This window comes from Bubalus kerabau, chromosome 11, assembly GCF_029407905.1.
Source record: "Bubalus kerabau isolate K-KA32 ecotype Philippines breed swamp buffalo chromosome 11, PCC_UOA_SB_1v2, whole genome shotgun sequence".
NCBI lineage: Eukaryota > Metazoa > Chordata > Mammalia > Artiodactyla > Bovidae > Bubalus > Bubalus kerabau.
In genome coordinates, this window is record NC_073634.1 from 69,677,278 (window position 1) to 69,696,576 (window position 19,299).

At 39.4% G+C, this 19,299-nt stretch overlaps 2 protein-coding genes across 8 annotated transcripts in view; one reads left to right on the forward strand and one right to left on the reverse strand.

Moving 5' to 3' along the window:
• Nucleotides 1-1,210: 1,210 nt before the first annotated feature.
• Nucleotides 1,211-7,055, reverse strand: FBXO48 (F-box protein 48). 5 transcript variants are annotated; one of them, XM_055540526.1, is made up of 5 exons: nt 6,963-7,055; nt 5,781-5,978; nt 5,302-5,444; nt 3,881-4,222; nt 1,211-3,279 (listed from the first exon to the last, which is right to left on the reverse strand). In XM_055540526.1, the coding sequence occupies exons 4-5, from the start codon at nt 4,184-4,186 to the stop codon at nt 3,118-3,120; spliced, it is 468 nt and encodes a 155-aa protein (XP_055396501.1). In that variant the 5' UTR covers nt 4,187-4,222; nt 5,302-5,444; nt 5,781-5,978; nt 6,963-7,055; the 3' UTR covers nt 1,211-3,117. The 5 variants fall into 5 exon arrangements, with proteins under 5 accessions (XP_055396501.1, XP_055396500.1, XP_055396502.1 ...); XM_055540525.1 differs by lacking the exon at nt 6,963-7,055 and adding an exon at nt 6,127-6,239; XM_055540527.1 differs by lacking the exons at nt 5,781-5,978; nt 6,963-7,055 and adding an exon at nt 6,127-6,230.
• Nucleotides 6,465-19,299, forward strand: part of APLF (aprataxin and PNKP like factor) — a 94,598-nt gene continuing 81,763 nt past the window's right edge. For all 3 annotated transcript variants that reach the window (XM_055540520.1, XM_055540521.1, XM_055540522.1), the window contains exon 1: nt 6,465-6,763. In XM_055540520.1, the coding sequence (XP_055396495.1) occupies nt 6,668-6,763 (96 nt within the window). In that variant the 5' untranslated portion in view covers nt 6,465-6,667. The remainder of the gene's footprint in view (nt 6,764-19,299) is intronic.

The window sequence follows — 19,299 nt, forward strand, 5'->3', positions numbered from 1 at the left end:
ACATCATGAGAAACACTGAGCTGAATGAAGCACAAGCTGGAATCAAGATTGCCAGGAGAAATATCAATAACCTCAGATATGCAGATGACACCACCCTTATGGCAGAAAGTGAAGAAGAACTAAGGAGCCTCTTGATGAAAAGAAAGAGGAGAGTGAAGAAGTTGGCTTAAAACTCAATATTCAGAAAAGGAAGATTATGGCATCTGGTCCCATCACTTCATGGCAAATAGATGAGGACGTAATGGAAACAGTGACCAGCTTTATTTTTTGGGGCTCCAAAATCACTGTAGATGGTGACTTCAGCCATGAAATTAAAGGATGCTTGCTGCTTGGAAGACAAGTTATGACTAACCTAGACAGCATATTAAAAAGCAGGGACATTACTTTGCCAACAAAAGTCCATTTAGTCAAAGAGATGGTTTTTCTAGTAGTCATGCATGGATGTGAGAGTTGAACTATAAAGAAAGCTGAGTGCCAAAGAATTGATGCTTTTGAACTGTGGTATTGGAGAAGACTTTTGAAAGTCCCTTGGACTGCAAGGAGATCCAAACAGTCCATCCTAAAGGAAATCAGTCCTGAATATTCATTGGAAGGACTGATGTTGAAGCTGAAACTCCAATACTTTGGCCACATGATGGCGAAGAACTGACTCGTTGGAAAAGACCCTGATGCTGGGAAAGATTGAAGGCAGGAGGAGAAGGGGACGATGGTTGAATGGTTGGATGGCATCACTGACCCAATGGACATGAATTTGAGTAAACTCTGGGAGTTGGTGATGGACAGGGAGGCCTGGCGTGCCGCAGTCTGTGGGGTCGCAAAGAGTCGGACATGACTGAGTGATTGAACCGAACTGAAGACTGAGTTATAAACTAGAAGCAACTGAGAAAAGGTTTCTATAAACAACAACAAAACTAGATCTTGAACTGATCAAACATTAAGCAACACTGGAAATTCCTCTTTATAGATTGTATATATATGTTTTTGTAATCTCTGAGTTAAAGCACTCCTTTCATTTGAATCCACCCACACACCTTCTCAGATGCTAATGACTCGATCTGATAAATGTACAATTCATTCTAAACCCATTCCATATATTTATCTTTAAGTTCCAAAACTTTCCTTTCAGTGTAGACTGTAATCACAGTAATAACTTATTATACAAAGAATTATTTTAACGGTATAAAAATGGTATAAAACAAAAACCAAAGATTATTCATGTAACAATATTTAAAACTGATTGGGGTGATACAATAAGTAAAAATGAATGATACTTTTGGGTGAAGTATATTTTCAAGTGTTTATTCAAAAAATATTTCTTCTTTACTATTTTTCTCTTACAGCTTTTAAGAAAACAAGAATAATTCTTCATATATTAGCATTAATATTAAGCATCCCATATATCTTATGGGTTTGTACATTGTATTTCAATACAATATTATCTACTAAAATATGTTGAATTATTTTTATTTTACATTCTGGGTAGGATTAAAATAAATAATATAAAAATAACTTAACAATTCTATGAAATATCTACTATATTCCAGGTTTTGGGAACACAAAAATAAATAAATGGTCCCTGCCATTAAGAGGCTCACAATCTAATGGGGGAGATACACAAATCAAACAGAAAATTTAATGTAGTATGACAGCTTTGAGAATGGTATGTACAAAGAACTACGCAACCTTAAAAGGGTCACTTAATGCAGAATGGTAGAAGGTAGGAATGGTTTCCAGGTTAGGATGATACACTGTACAAAAGAATTTACGAAGAAAATTACTGGTGAGTGAAAAGAAGAACATTCCTATAGTGGGGATTACTGAATAATCCTAGAGACTGGACTGCCTGATCTTCAAGGTCCCTTCCAACCCCAAGAAGACACTAGGAGATAACCCTGGCATGCTGCAGTCCATGGTGTCGCAGAGTTGGACACGACTGAGTGACTGAACTGAACAGAACTGAACTGAACCAGTCATCACCTACTTGATTCAACAAAGGGAATCTGTATAGAGCGGGACATATTCCTCATATTTTTCGACTTGTTAAATATTGAGTTCCTGGACTCTTACTTTTCATGCAATAGAGCATAATTTAAGAAGAAAATCCCATACTAACTAAAATGTTTTGTAGTCAAGTTACGTATGGTGCTGATCACAGTTTCAGACTGAACAATCTCGTAGCGCGAGTCATATATCATCTACTTTTAAGTAAAAGAGAGCAAAAGTTAAAGGTTCCTATAAAGCTATGAACTCTAACAAATTCAAGTATATAGGTTTCTTGTAAATAATATTTTCCTTTCTTTTAAATGTGGAAAAACGAAAAGGAGTTGGTCCTTTTTCTTGGTTATCTACAAGGAGTACACTAGATGGTGCTATAAGATGTCAGAAAGAAGGTAAGTTTTACCAAGAAAAACAGTGTGGAGTTTCTGATGGCACTTTCCATACATTTCAGCCCCTGAGAGTAATCTGAGGTTTGTAGGCAAGTAATGGGGAACTTAATCTCACAAATGAGTCTGGTTGGACTCATTTAAAATTAAACCACATGTTTAACACAAAATGTTTTCAGTGTTTGACAATTCAATCTGATTCCACTGAAATGGAAAATTTTAAGTTATTAAAATACACATTTATTATACATTTAAACATATTGCTATTAATTTCATTTAGGGATTTTTCCCATGAGCCTATGTCTACTAATTAATAAATCTCTAAGTCAGTTCCTTCATATGGTTTCTTGAATTTTCAAATTATCATTAAGCAGAGAACACTCTGCTCTAATAAAACTCTCTAATCATTAAAATGTTGAAGTACTCCAACAGACCAACACAAATACATGAAATAATACATTTTGAAATCACCCTATCAGTATAGTATTTTTATATAAATAACATTTCATGATTTTTCCACATTACAGTAAAACCAGAAACATTTAGGTAAAACATTATTTTACCTAAAGTGCAAAATAAAAACAAAGTTTTATTTTTTATATTTTCTATTTAGTTTTCTTTTAAATGTTAAGTAGTAAAAAGGCAAACAAAAAAATGGATGGTTAGAGACATACTTTTTATAATCTAAGAGTCATTTTAGTTTTAAACTCTCAAAGTTAGGCGAGTTTTCTGCTTATCTTTCCAGTTCTGCTTCTAGAATTTCCCCCCACGTGTCTGCATCCATTGGGTACATAATTTTTTCTGGTAGACTGATAGGAGAACATATGTTGCTGTATCTGCCACTTAGCCATTCATGTTTCACTTTACTCTTCTGGTAATTCCTCAGTAGTATGACCTGAAAGAAGTAAACCACCATTGTTAATGGCAACCCACTCCAGGATTCTTTTTTTTTTTTTATTATCAGATTCTTGCCTGGAGAATTCCATGGAGAGAGGAGCCTGGCGGGCTACAGTCCATGGCAAAGAGCGACTAACACTATTTACTACCACTACCACCACCACTGTTAAAGAAGGTAGTCAGTGATTGGTGAGTGAGTTTGTTTGAAGCTAGAGAAGCTGATTGAAAGGCTGAAAAGATTAAGTATTAACACTGATACACATGTCTATTAAATGCGTGTGTGAGTGCGCACATACAGAACAGTGTGAGTAACACAGTTTGCTGGGGATTTTGGATATGTGGAGTAAAATGTAGCCATTGTGGTTTATGAGGTAAATGCTCCCCAAATTCAGAAGGATAGATGGGAGATATCCTTTTTGCAGGAAAAGTGTATAATTGGACTTTAACTCCCAAAGCCAACCCATTCTCCCAAAGCCAACCCACTCTGTATGTCATTCTGTATATGAAATCCTCTCTCCTTCAAGCCAGAAGGTAGAGTGTGGCTCAAACAGACCACCGTTATTGTCAAGAGGACTTCATATTGCAAAGGTTAAACTTACCCTCCAGGGATAACCACTCTCTAGATCGTCATCTATCTCTCTTTGACATACAGCTCTTACAGTCAGGCAGTGAGGTTTCCATAAGGAGTCGCTGTGTCTTATTGCATGATTCCAGCTCCTGCATGTCACTGAAGCCCTGCACAAGCTCCGGATGTCTAGCTGACTGAAAATTTTAAAAGTAACTTCTGGAGGCAGCAGTTCAACAAAATTATTTGGACACTCTTTTTTTTCCCTTTCAGCAGCCACAGAGTTCCATTCTATGTCAGAAACTCTTGAAGCATGGTTTCCCTTGGAGTTTTTCTTCATAGCTTGGTATTTTAGTGAATTATCCTCATATATAACCTGAAAGGCAAAGGTTAAAAATATTCACTGCCTTAAGATCAGACTGTAGACCCCGCTTTGAGTCAGATACTTTCGTGGTTAGATTTAACGAACTTTAACTTTCTTGACTTGAGCTCTTCGGTCTGTCAAATGGAGCCAGTGATGCTTCTCTGGTGAGTCTTCTTACAAGGATGAACAGAGATGATGAGTGAAGAATCTAGCCCTACATCTGAACTGCACGCAGGAGAAACCCAACACATGCTACTCCTTTTCTTCTTTCTAGATATTTTTGGTAAATGGGTTTGTTTCTAAACATTTGTTTTTCTACTCCCAAAGAAAATTATCTGAAAAAGAGATGTGATTCTTCACATTCAATCTATAATTTCTTTTTAGTAGTAGAAATAACTATTGTGAGAACACATTCTATTCCAAGTATTGATTGAAAAAACTTTTGAAAATGTATATGTTTCAATTCTACTCAACACACTGAATACTAGTCTGTGGGAACAAATGCCTTGTCTTTAGGTTTTTCACTTACAACTTATGACTTAAAGACAAACCTGATGAACTTTTAGTAGTTTATATAAGAATTGTTTATCTACTTGCACTTAATGGGTAGGTGCTCACATATGACACAAAAGCTGTCTGAAATGGATAAGAGGTTGAGGTCTGGGCTATACTGACAAAATCTCTAATATTCAATCAGTTATAAGAGTTGTGTTTTAGAAATAGCTTCTTGAGGCTATTCCACATGTATAGTTAATTATGAACTAAGATAACTAGTCATTAAGCCATCAAACAACAGTGACTAACAACTATAAACAATATTTATAACAACTAGGTAAAGCGCATGACTAAAGATTGAAAGTCCACTTTGAGCTAATCTACCTAAGGTGCGTGGTATAGGCTCCTGATATTAGTTGAAAGCATGGAGGTATTTTGGCATATAAAGACAGTTCATATTTACTTAAAATCAGTTTATTCCAGTTTGTACTTTCTTTTATAGTGAGGGGTGTTGGTGCAGGAGGGGTTTCAGATACAGCTAATACTTCATTTATTTTAGCTAATGAAAAATTCCCCTTTCTAGATGTGCTACTCACCTATATATTTCTAAACCTGCCAAGACCACAGATGCTCCCGTTCATTTGGTTATGGATCCAAGTTGGCTACAGTGGTCAGAATTTTAATGTCTGAGTTCAACAGAAGATTTCCTCTTGAGAGTTTGGGGAAGTAAGAAAGCAAACTGCAAAAAATAAGTTCATAAGTCAAGTTTTTGCCCTTCCACCCTCTAGCCCTCATCAATATAAACTAAAGCCAAACTACTCTATTCTTGAAAAGAATCTCATACTAGGAGAAAGTTACTGTGCATTTAAACGCACATTTGTTATTTCTCCTAAGATCTCACTGGAGATAAAATACGTCCTCCCGTTACAATTATTTCACATGAGGCAGATGAAAGAATTTGAATTTAACAGATGGGGGTGCCTAAACCCCACTATTTTTCTTCTTCTAAGTCCCATTTTGCCTGGATGTTTAGAAACCTATCCTCTTCTTTCTAAACCAAACTTTGCTAAATTACCTCTCTAATTAGGTGACAGGTCACCCCTCTTTCAGGTGTCACACGGCGGAAGGAATCGTAAAGCACGGCAGACGCCCGGCTCTCGGGGAGCCTCCACCCCAGGCAGACACTGCAGGCCGGAAGGAATGACCCCACGTCTCATCTGAACCACCCTCCTGGCATGCCCGGAGCCGACAGCAGCTGTCGGAGTCCAAATACCTGGGCATTGACAGGTAAACAGTAACAACTGTCAGCACCGACTGTCACCGCAGCTCCGGTCGGCCGAGCAGAGGCTGTGCGAGCGCCAGGGCCGCGCCCCGGATCACGCCTGCCAGACCTCAGCGTAAAGGGAAGACCCGCCTCCTACCTACTGGGCAGCTGCTACCTCTCGATCCGCGATTTAAATCGTCCAGAATTCGAATCCTTCCCTCTAGTCCCTGTCTTCCCACCCACTCTAGCCCCGCCTTGCTGACTCAGATTTCGCACAGGCGCAGAGAGGGGAGCGCATTGCCTCCTGGGATTGGTAGTTTTCTCCGGGCGCCTGAGATCGTCAGTGGAGGAGAAGGGAAGGCGTCATGGACTACAAGGACCGGCGTCCTCCGAGCCGGGTGGGCGGTTGAGAAGGGCTGGGGTTGGGGGGTTGGGTAACCGGGGCTTTTAAAAAACAGATTGGAGGCGGTGTGAAAAGGGATTCCCTGAGTACGTCACTGGCCGGAGTGGAAGGGCGGGGTTCGGTCCCCCTCGGTGGGGCCCCATCTCCGCGCAGCCGGGGCATACTGAGGGCAGTCTTTGCATTACCTCCCCCAGTGTTTCTTGGGGCCTCTCTGGGCCCCGCGCCTGTCGTTGGAAGGCGGAAACGGTTGCAGGGTCTCGCATCTTGCGAAGGGGTCTGTTTAATCCTCGCCGCCATGTCCGGGGGCTTCGAGCTGCAGCCGCAGGACGGCGGCCCCCGGGTGGCCCTGGCGCCCGGGGAGACGGTCATCGGCCGCGGGCCGCTTCTGGGAGTAAGTGTGGCGGGGGTTCGACGGCCCCGGAGAACCGCGAGGTCCTGGCGGGCTCCTGAGGCCCTACTCTGGGTCCTGCCCAGGTTCCCCACCGCTCCGGCCAGGCCTTTCTGGATTTTAGAAGCTTGAAGGCAGCACGTTTTTCAGTCAACTTGAACTAACTCGCAGACGTTTCCTTCTGCCTTTAAAAAGCACTGACCTGGATTATCGTCATTAGTGTTTTACCCCGGAGAAGGCAATGGCACCCCACTCCGGTACTCCTGCCTGGAGAATCCCGTGGACGGAGGAGCCTGGAAGGCTGCGGTCGATGAGGTCGCTGAGGGTCGGACAAGACTGAGCGACTTTACTTTCACTTTTCACTTTCAAGCATTGGAGAAGGAAATGACAACCCACTCCAGTGTTCTTGCCTGGAGAATCCCAGGGACGGGGGAGCCTGGTGGGCTGTCGTCTATGGGGTCACACAGAGTCGGACACGACTGAAGTGACTTAGCAGCAGCAGTGTTTTACCCGGAGGTCGGCAAACTGTGGCCCTGGCTCCAAATCCAGCCTGCAATTGTTGGGACCCACATACTAAGAATGCTTCTCAGATTTTAAAATGTAAAGAAAAAAACCCATATTAGCCTTTCAGGGAGAAGATTTTCTCTAAGGGTTGGGAATATTGCCTGTTGCCTTGATAAGCCACGATATTTATGGTAGTTTCTGGCCCTTAACAGAAAAAGTCTGCCAACCTCTGATCTTAGTTTTTCTAGAATAATTTCTTTTAAGCTTTGGTCCATCTGGTGGTACTGCTTGGGCTTTACTTTTATTGTAAAAATCTTTTTTAGTAACGTCAGTGACTCACCTTTATATAGTGTGTAGAATTCCAGGCATTGATCTAAAGACTACCTGTACCAGCTTCTTTAAACCTTTCCATACTTTCTGAGTTAGGTGCTCTTATCATCATTGTTCAAATGAGAAAATTGAGCGAGTTATTTAAAGGACACACACAACAAGATTTTGGGTAACAGCGCAACTGGGTTATGTATTCTTTCTCTGGGGTGTTTAGGAGTTAGAAAACTTGCCTGTAACATTCTGGAAATTTGTAGATCTCTCACTAAATACATATATATTATTTTCTCTACATTCGACGTGTCTTGTTTACTGGCCACTGTGTGCTGCGCGTCTGCAGACCGGCACACAGAGATAAAATGGGTACTTGCCCTTCAGTTTTCTCTTGGGCTGTCTGAACAAAGCTGTGTCAGTGAGCCTATACCAGGGAGTAAGGAGTCTGGTCACTTAGCCTGATTAACCACCAGTGTCTAAATGGAACCATTGGTATTAGGCTTAGGACCCCTCTCAGAGCAGAAAAAGGAAAGGTGGTTCAAGGTGGTGATGGGGAAATTAGTTTTAGAGGAGTGTGAGTGTATGTATATGTAGTGGGATTATTGAGAAACTTCAAGTTTACTTGCTGGTTTTTTTTTTTTACTTAAATGTGTATTATTTTTCTCCATAGTCTATTATATACATAATAGTATATTATGTATATAGTAATAGTATAGTATACTATACTATTACAATTGTAATTGACAGTAATAGTATTTTCTCCATAGTCTATTATATACAAACCTTTGGAGGAACTGCTTGGGAGGTTTTCTCCCTCTCCTTCCAGTCTTCCTTCCTTTCTTCCTCCCATCTGTCCTTTCCTCTCCTCCCTCCTCTTCTATTCCTCATTCTCTCTCCCTCCCTACTTGTCTCTCTCATTTCATCTCAATTAGAAATAGAGTATCTGCTTCATCTAGAAATCTTATGTCTGGTTACTAATGAGTTTTAATTTACTTAACAAATCGTGTAACTAAGGTAGAGTACTATGGATTGGGTTAAATGATGGGTGAATTTTAGGCCTCTGTTTTATAAACTTGGCACCAGGTCACAGATCCTTCATTATTTGTAGCTTGCTGTTTGCTAATAGGTTTGCTAATGTGAGACAAGCTTATTTGGTTTCTGTTTTTTAAAATGGTAAGGAATAGGAAGTCAGTTATCTGGTCAGGATTAAGCTTTTCCTTTTTAAATAGTCATTCGATGATGAGATTCTGTTGCCAAGTTTGATGGGTATTAGAAGTGAATGATACTAGATGTGTTGAAGGAAAACTTTGAAGAACAAATCACCTTGTGGTTTTCAAGATTTTGGAGCTGACAGGTGTTTCTTCTCTGTAGTGGTTTAAAACTCCACATGAGGGCTGCAGTTTCAAACAACAATTCCAGTGAAGGTTTTTTTTTTTTTTCTTCATGGTGTGTGAGAGAGCACATAGTTCTAAGTCAGAAAACTCAGGGAGTTTAATTCATATCTATCATAAGTGATTAATAATAGGATGATTTTTTTTACTCTCTTAATTAGTCATGTCTTTTGGAAACAAATTTCACAAACCTTCATGGTCACAACCTTTACGTTTATAATTCCAATGTGTTAAACATTCTTTGTGGTAAAATAATTTGGCAGTGGGAATGTCTTCATGTTTTTACAGTGGAGGGAAAGCTTAGAACTCTTGTAGATAATAGAACACAGTGAAATTTCAATTTCTCGTGCCCTTTGCTTTAGTGTGAATCCTCAGGGAACCCAAGGTCTTTGTTTACTGAGTTGTAATTCTGGTTCCTGATCACCAAACAAAAGGTTTTGCAGCAGGATGAATCTCCAGGGAATTATCCTGGCTGAAAACAGCCAATTCCAAAGGTCACATATTGTATGATTTCACTTACATGATGTTATTGAAATAACAAAATTATAAAAATGGGGACTAACGTAGTAGTTGCCAGGGCTTACTGAAGAGGTGAGGGGAGCAAGAAGCGAATCAGGTGTGCCTGTAAAACAGCAATGAGGAATTTGTTTTGTATCTTCACTGTGTCAATATCAATATCTGGTTGTGCTGCTGTACTGTAGGTTTGCAGGATGTTACTGCCAGGGGAAATGGTAAGCAGTACAAGAGATCTTTTTGTAATAATATCTTATCACCATGAACCTACAACTATCTTAAATTAAAAATTAGTTAAAGATTTTACAGCATCTCAGCAGAATACCATTAGACCAAATTATTTGCTTTGTGGTTTTCCTTTAATTAAATCTGATTATACTCTTAATGAAAAGTACTCTTTCTGGTTTCATATTTTCCTTATTTGATAGCAGGGATTATAGGGCACATTCCTTAATGATCTGTTTTCTTTTAAGGAAATAGGACAGCACCAGGTATCTAGTGAGATTTCCTGAAGGCAGATGTAATTGAATCTATTGCTCTGATTAAGAAGGGAAGGGGCGCCCAGTGAGGTGTGGGATAATCCTGGGCTCTAGTGCAGACACCTCACCAGGCATCAGTTGACTACTGTTGTAAGTGTTCCACAAAGTTTATATTAATACAAAGTAACCACTCCCAAGCCTGGCAACTCAGCAGTGTTCCTTTGTGTGTGTGCAACTCTGTGTGACCCTATTGACTGTAGCCCGCCAGGGTCCTCTGTACGTGGGATTCTCCAAGCAAAAATACTGGAGTGGGTTGTCATGCCCTCCTCCAGGGGATCTTCCTGACCCAGGGATTGAACCCCAGTCTCTTACGTCTCCTGCAATGACAGGTGGTTTCTTTACCCCTAGTGCCATCTGGGCAGCCCCTGCACTGTTCTTCCTTGTTGCCAAACCTCACCCGCTGTCTTGGAATGCTAGTTCTACTTGGTCCAACCAGATTTGTCCCTGGGGATGTGCCAAGCACTTCTAGCTGCAGGGGGTTTTTGCCCTTCCCTCAGTTATTGAGCCTAGTATAATTCCTGGCACATAATAGGCCTTCAACACATGATTTCTTTCTTTTCTATTTCTCAAACCCACTCTTCCAAACCTCATAAAGAGCCTACTCGTAACTTAGGTATAAAAAGGACAGCGTAGAGTTTTGAAGTGGATATAAATATAGTAAAGAGGCAGTGCTGCCAACCGCTAAAGCTTAAGGAGCAACAGTCATGATGGATTGTTTACATTTTTCCTCTTTTGTTGACTAATTAGCAAACTCAGAAAATAGTTCATGAATATTTACTCTAGTTAGATGGGAAGAATGAAGAGAAGTAAGTCCTTGCTTTCAGGAAACTTACAGTTAGTGGGTACGAGAGATACAGAAGCAAATAACTAGAAAGGGGAGCTGGACAGACACTTCCAGTGAGTGAAGTGGAAGACAGTAAGGAAAATGACATGGAGACAATGACAGTCGACAGCAGCATCATGAATGGCACTGCTTTGGGGTTGGGGAGGCCACAAGGGGAGGGATCTGTAATGTAGCTTGTCTACTTGTCCCCATTCCTGGTAATGGAGTAACTGTTGGTACCTGGTAACAGAGTCATTGTTTTTCTCAAAGGTACTAAGAAATCTAGATTTTTAGATATAACCTCTGATTAAAAAAATTAATTTATTTAAATCGGAGGCTAATTATTTTACAATATTTTGGTGGTTTTTGCCATACATCAACATGAATCAGCCACAGGTGTATGTGTGTCCCCCATCTTGAACCCCCCTCCTACCTCCCTCCACATTGCACCTCTGCTGCTGCTGCCAAGTTGCTTCAGTCATGTCCAACTCTGTGCGACCCCATAGACAGCAGCCCACCAGGCTCCCCCGTCCCTGGGATTCTCCAGGCAGGAACACTGGAGTGGGTTCCCATCCCTCTGGGTTGTCTTAAAGCACCAACTTTGAGTGCCCTGCTTCATGCATTGAACTTGCACTAGAACCTCTGATTTTTAAAAGGTCACATTAAAAGTTTTTTCAGTACCTTGAGCCAAACAGAAGAATCCTACACCTACAGAAAGGTGTAGGAAGGAACCCACAATTTAGATGAGGTCCGAGAAGGCTTTGTGAAATCAGTGACGTATTGAGCTGACTTTGAAGTGATAGAACAGCTAGAGTTTTGGTAGGTGGAGAGTGAGTGGTAGGAAGGGAAGGGCCCTTCAGGCTAAATGAACGTGTGACTTAAGGCTCTGAGTTTGGAGAGTGTATGGCATATTGGATAATTGGATAAGAGCGAATAGACTTGTGGGATGATCACATTACAGCAGTGATTCTGTTTAACTTTTACAAACATTTAACAGTATGTACTAGTTTTCTTTCTTTTAAAAAATAGTCTCTATTAAGTTCACAGCAGAACTGAGCAGAAAATACAATTCTCATATACCCTCTGCCCCCACGCATGTACCATCTTCCCCTCTGTCAGCATCCCCTACCACGGTGGTGCATTTGGTGAACCTGTTTTGGCATGTCATTATCACCCAAAGCCCAGTTTACACTAGAGTTCACTCTTGGTGTACATTCCATGGATTTTGACTAATATGTAATGACACGTATCTGCCATTGTAGTATTAGAGAATACTGCCCTAAAAATTCTTAATGTTCTGTCTGTCCATCTTTCCTTCCTTCCCCAACCCCTAGCAACTACTGGACTTTAACAATCTGCACAGTTTTCCTTTTTAGCAGAGTATAATATAGTTGGAATCACACAATGTGTATGTAGACTTTTTTTCAGATTGGCTTCTTTTCATGTATTTTCATGGTTTTTGAATGATGAGTAATATGTTCCACAGTCTGGATGTTTCAGAGTTTATCCACTTGCCCACCAAAGGATATCTAGGTTACTCCCACATTTTGGCAGTTATGATTAAAGCTCTTATAAACATCCGTCTGCAGGTTTTTGTGCGAACACAAGTTTTCAGTTCTTTTGGTTAAATAATAATTAGGAGCACAATTGCTGGGTAGTATGGTGAGAATATGTTTAGTGTTGTAAGAAACTGCCAACTGCCTTCCAAAGTGGCTGCACCATTTTTCATTCCCACCATCAACAGATGAGAGTTGCTATTGTTCCTCATCCTTGTCAGCATTTGGTGTTGTCAGTGGTTTGGATTTTGGCCATTCTAATAAGTGTGTAGTGAATTGCTTTTCATATGTGTTTATTTCTAAGTCAGTGTCTTTAAATTATCATCCCCTATGTACTATTGGATGTGAATACGCTGCCTTCTCACTTGCATCCAGACCTCTGTCCAAACACTTTTCTCTGGTTATTTGATTCTGTAGATAGTTTCTGGGTATCTGTATTTTTTAAAGCTCTGAAGATGATCTGTTGAGAAACCAGATTTGAAAACTGCTTCTAGACACACTAAGTAGAATGCTTTGCACAGAATAGTCTTTAACAGATGTTTTATCAAAGTCCCAAGTGGAAATTTAGACCCTGTTTTATCTTACTAAGCTGTATTTATGTTTTTATTCACTATGTTGCCTCTATCGTAATATATTAAAGACGAGGATGATGTTCTCAAATTCGTATAGCAGTCACTGTGTAAGCAGAATTACAAGCCAAACAGGTTGAGTGAGTTGACATTTCAATGGCAGCAAGTCAGCACAATTCCATTATATTGGCTAACAATTTGGCAGTCTTGAATTAGGAGCTCAGAAAGTATTGGATTTTACTTTTAAAAATCTAAATGATCCATATTTCATTAGTATTGTGGATTACACAGGTGTTTGTGAGGTAGCCTGATAAACTAACTTTAATTTACACCATTAGTCATAGGAGAAAGTATGTTGACAGGTTTCAAAGGCCACATGCAATATAGTAATGACCTTTTTAAAGAGAGATCATTCATAAACTGGAGTCTGCCTCTGACTAAAATCAAGTCCATTTTCTCAAACTTGTCCTTTCTTAGTATCTGAAGTTGGACTCTGATGCAGCAAGTACAATGATATTAAACATCTTCTATCAACTAGCTTTTGCTCTGTTGAGAAATAAGGTCCATTTATCATCTAATATATGGCAGGCTTGGTGTGGATGTGTGAGCTCTGGAGTGTGTGTTGGACCTGATACTGGGAAGCACTCTAGATAAGAAGAGTTTATGGTGTGTCGACTGGTTTATAGTAACCAGTCTGTCTTCAGTTTGGCTCTTAATTTTACATTTTACTTACTTGCTACACAATTTAAATTTGGGGAAACAATTTTATGCCAATTATGCCTAACTAGATCCCATGCTTCTTTAGGTTTATGTATTTTCTCATAATACAGGCTCAAATCTCATAGCAGATGATTTCCTGTATTTTTCTACCATATAGTTTGAATTTGTCTGTTGTTGATAGAACAAACCAGATAATCTTATGTGAAAGTACTGGAAATTATAAAGCATTGTACAAGAAAATTTTTACTATCTCAGTCCTTGGTTTGCTATGTAGTTTATTCTGAAAAAAAAACTAATTTTGCCCCTTCTCTGTTCTTCCATTAATAGGAACCAGGCTAAATGGTAACATTGACTTCATGAGATATAATATTCCTGTCTATGATATTCAGAAATTTCTCTAGGAAACTTAGATTAAGGCTACATAATCTTAGATTAGTTGTTAACATTTTGCCACATTTACTTTCTCTTTCTCTGTTGCAAATTAGTGAGTTAGCAACAGAGAAGCTGTAAGTATCTTTTTTTTTTTTTTTTTTTTAAAGAAAACCTTTTTATTTTGTATGGAGGTATAGCTGACTAACAGTGTTGTAATAATTTCAGGTGAACAGGGAGGGATAGCCGTAGGTATACATGTATATATTTTCCCCCAAACTCTCATCCAGGCTGCCACATACCATTGATCAGGCTTCCATATGCTAAACAGTAGGTCCTTGTTGATTATCCACTTGAAATATAGCAGTGTGTACATGTCCATCCCAAACTCCCTAACTGTTCCTTCCCCGATCCTTCCCTCTAGCAACTGTAAGTTCATCCTCTAAGTTTGTGAGTCTTTTTCTGTTTTGTGAGTTCAGTTGTATCATTTCTTTTTAGATTCCACATATAAGGGATGTCATACGATATTTCTCCTTCTCTGACTTACTTCACTCAGTATAACACTGTCTATCCATGTTGCTGCAAATGGCAATTTTCCACTCTTTTTAATGGCTGACTAATATTCCATTGCATATATGTACCACATTTTCTTTATCCATTCTCCTGTTAATGGACATTTAAGTTACTTCCAGGTCCTGGCTATTGTAAACAGTGCTGCAGTGAACACTGGGGTGCGTGTATCCTTTCCGATCATGTTTTTCTCTGGATATATTCCCAGGAGTGGGATTGCAGAGTCTGAGGGTAGCTCTATTTTTATTTTTTAAAGGATCTTCCATAGTGTTCTCCATAGTAAGCCTTTAGTACCTTTTGAAGGATGTTACGTCTTTCAACCTACTCCCAGTAGCCTCTAACCAGTGTACTACTTTGAGTCCTTACATTTCTTGGCTTTTCTTTAACCTCTTTCCACTTGCAGACCAACATCATTGTCAATGCACTGCCTACTAAACTCTATGCACTTTATTGTCTACTGTGAATAGACAACTGGAAATTCACATAACTCGTCTCATTAGACTTGGGTGTGCTCTTAGAATAAACAGGACCATATCAAAGTCTGAAGGCATCTTGAAACTTTATTTAGGGCTTGAGTTTTCCCAGAATGTCTACTTGCTTAATAAATAGCCATTTGTCTTATTTCTAGATGTTTAACATATTCTAGTTTAGACAGTTAAGCTGATGTTAAATCATCTAAAAATGATGTTTTACATAATGATAATGAGGGAAGCAGTACAGCACTAAGAGTGAAGGTGTCTTTAAATCACAAATCCTGGCCCCTGTCCACTGCTTATTGGCTCTGTAACCTCTCTGCCGTTCCATTTCTCACCTGTAAAATAAAGATGGTAGTATCTTCCACAGGTTTTGTGATGGGAAAAAATATATGTGATAAATATAGAACAATGCTGTGGTCTTGATAAATAATTGCCATTACAGTTTGTATGTTAATAAAATGTGGATATTTACTCTGCACAAAAAGCAGTGATTGCTGTTACATAAAGCAGGTCATCAGATCTTTAGGATCAGTTTATGACCTTACTCCTTTAAGCCCCTTACCACTCCCATCCTGAAATTAAAATAAGCTTTAAACATCATTTGTTAAACCTTTAAGCTCTCTATTGAAAAAGCATAAATTACTGTTTTGTATTACCAGCTCAATGGACATGAGTTTGAGTAAACTCCCGGAGTTGGTGATGGACAGGGAGGCCTGGCATGCTGCAGTCCATGGTGTCGCAAAGAGTCGGACACGACTGAGTGACTGAACTGATTGTTTTGTAACTTACTCATTATTTCGAGGTGTGGCATAAGAGGGACAGTTGTAGCTGAATGCCTGAATGATGTTAATTTCAGAGACTCTTTAAAGCACATTTGTGGGTACTATAGAAATACACAGCTTGCATTGAAATCACACTGTTGAAGAAACATGTGTCCACTAGAGGTCATTAAACCTTTATATCATTGCTTTCTGCAAAAACATGGCTTGAAAATGAAAGAAACCCAAGTTGGACTATTACATGAACTATAATTATATGTCATGGTTTTATATTTGACAGTTTGTTACTCTGTTGGTTAGAAGATCAATTTGTATAATTGAAGTTAACAATAAGATATTATGCCCCAAGTTATATATAGAAACTTCTTACTCCTCGCCTCAGAATAATTTGCAGTTCTTGAAACTATTTCTGAATGATTACATGTAGGTGTAGAGTAATAATACATGACTTTTTCTCACGTATTTATTTTTGTTAATTATGGAATTGGAATACTTAGTAACTGTGTGAAGAGTGACCTACATAAGCAACTAAAATTCTCTGGACTTTCAATTTCCAGCATGTAAAATGTGAATAACATTTATGACAGCATTATGGTGTAGCTCAACATTTAAGTGAAAGTTCTATGCAAGTGATAAAATCTGTGTGAATGGTGAAGTGGCTTATCAGATGACTGCTGTTTTGGGCCCACTAAGACACATTATGGGAAGAATATAGGAGCCTCCAAATTTCTATCCTCTCTTTTTTGATTGGCTAACAGTTTATATTTAATTTTCAGAAATAGCCTTTGTAGCTAATAATGGGTGTATTTTAAATAGGCTTCCCAGGTGGCTCAGTGCTAAAAAACCCTCCTGCCAATGCAGCAGCTGTAGGAGATGCCAGTTTGATCCCTGGGTCCAGAAGATCCCCTGGAGGAGGAAATGGCAACCCACTCCAGTATTCTTGCTGGGATAATCCCATGGGCAGAGGAACCTGGTAGGCTACAGTTCATGGGATTGCAAAGAGTCAGACAGAACTGAGTGAACAAACACGCACCTGTAAGATATTTTATTTTAGAAAATGTCCTAAAAGTTAACTGTAGCTTTGTGGAAAAGTCACATATATGGAATTTATTTCACTGTGATGCTGGATGTTACTATTTTTGTATAGTCACAGCCATAAGTCAAGTTGGCCTTAGGAAGCATCACTATGAACAAAGCTAGTGGAGATGATAGAATTCCAGCAGAACTAGTTCAAATCCTAAAAGATGATGCTGTGAAAGTGTTGCACTCAATATGCCAGCAAATTTGGAAAACTCAGCAGTGGCCACAGGACTGGAAAAGGTCAGTTTTCATTCCAATCCCAAAGAAAGGCAATGCCAAAGAATGCTCAAACTACCGCACAATCGCACTCATCTCACACGCTAGCAAAGTAATGCTCAAAATTCTCCAAGCCAGGCTTCAACAATATGTGAACCATGAACTACCAGATATTCAAGCTGGATTTAGAAAAGTCAGAGGAACCAGAGATCCAATTGCCAACATCTGTTGGATCATTGAAAAAGCAAAAGAGTTCCAGAAAAACATCTGCTGCTGCTTTATTGACTGTGTCAAAGCCTTTGACTGTGTGGATCACAATAAACTGGAAAATTCTGAAAGAGATGGGAATACTAGACCACCTGACCTGCCTCGTGAGAAATCTGTATGCAGGTCAGGAAGCAACAGTTAGAACTGGACATGGAACAACAGACTGGTTTCAGATTGGGAAAGGAATACCCCAAGACTTTATATTGTCACCCTGCTTATTTAACTTACATGCAGAGTACATCATGAGAAATGCTGGGCTGAATGAAACACAAGCTGGAATCAAGATTGCCAGGAGAAATATCAATAACCTCAGATATGCAGATGACACCACCCTTATGGCAGAAAGTGAAGAAGAACTAAAGAGCCTCTTGAAAGTGAAAGAGAAGAGAAAAAGTTGGCTGAAAGCTCAACATTCAGAAAACGAAGACCATGGCATCCGGTCCCATCACTTCATGGCAAATAGATGGGGAAACAATGGAAACAGTGACTTTATTTTTGGGGGCTCCAAAATCACTGCAGATGGTGACCACAGCCATGAAATTAAAAGACGCTTGCTCCTTGGAAGAAAAGTTATGACCAACCTAGACAGCATATTAAAAAGCAGAGACATTACTTTGCCAACAAAGGTCCATCTAGTTAAGGCTATGGTTTTTCCAGTAGTCATGTATGAATGTGAGTGTTGGACTATAAAGCTGAGTGCTGAAGAATTGATGCTTTTGAACTGTTGTGTTAGAGGACTCTTGAGAGTCCCTTGGACTGCAAGGAGATCCAACCAGTCCATCCTAAAGGAAATTAGTCCTGAATATTCATTGGAAGGACTGATGCTGAAGCTGAAACTCCAGTACTTTGGCCATGTGATGCAAAGAACTGACTCATTTGAAGACCCTGATGCTGGGAAAGACCGAAGGCAGGAGGAGAAGGGAATGACAGAAGATGAGATGGTTGGATGGCATCACCAACCTAATGGCCAAGACCTTGAGTATTCTCGGGAGTTGGTGATGGACAGGAAAGCCTGACATGCTGCCGTCCATGAGGTCGCAAAGAGTTGGATGCAACTGAACTGAACAGCCATAAGTGTGGAATTGCTCTTTGGTTAAAAAAATGAGTACTGATTCCTGAAAATTTTGTATTTTTGCAAGTTTTTGCAGAACTAATGGGATTGAACTGAACTGAGTGGATTTAATTGAATTTAGGCCTTGCTGCAGTCTGTTTTTACTGATAATTTTCATCCTGATGTGGATAAGGTTAGAGATGAAGTGATAAATACTAAGGTAATGAAGAGATAGGCCAAATAATTATGCTATTAAGTAAAGTTGATGATTGAAACATTTTCATTACATAAAACTACAAATCATGAAGATAATCTTCTTAACTGTTGAGTTAATAGCCATGTAGGGAAGGCTTGCTTGGAAATTTTAACACTTAAAGTGCAAGCAAGTTTTAAACTTTGGTGTGCAGAAGTGCACACCAAATGTAAAAGTGCACACCTTTTACATTTACCAGACTGCTGCTTGTTAAGACCTTTTTTCATTATAACACACGGTATATTTTCTGTATTTGAAATGTTTCCTGATACATATTGTATAGATTTTTTTTTCTCATCTTATGAATTTTATTGATAATCCCTGCTAAAGATATATCTTGAAATGATCGTGAAAGGTTTTGGGATCTATTAGGTTCCAAGCTTGAGTCTCTGCTTCACTATTTATTTTTCTGTGACTCTGAAAATCTCTGAGTTGTTTTCGATATGTATTCAGCAAGGAGAGTCGTTTCAATGTACAGTCATCAAATGAGTAATAGATTTCATATCTAGTCTACTAATTTCAGAAACATTGCTGTGGGGTTT

Coding starts and splice junctions, on each gene's coding strand:
- FBXO48 (XM_055540526.1), bottom strand. CDS start 4,186: ATGAAGAAAAACTCCAAGGGAAACCATGCTTCAAGAGTTTCTGACATA. Junction 3,280..3,880: donor AGAGTGGTTATCCCTGGAGG/GTAAGTTTAACC, acceptor TACTTCTTTCAG/GTCATACTACTGAGGAATTA.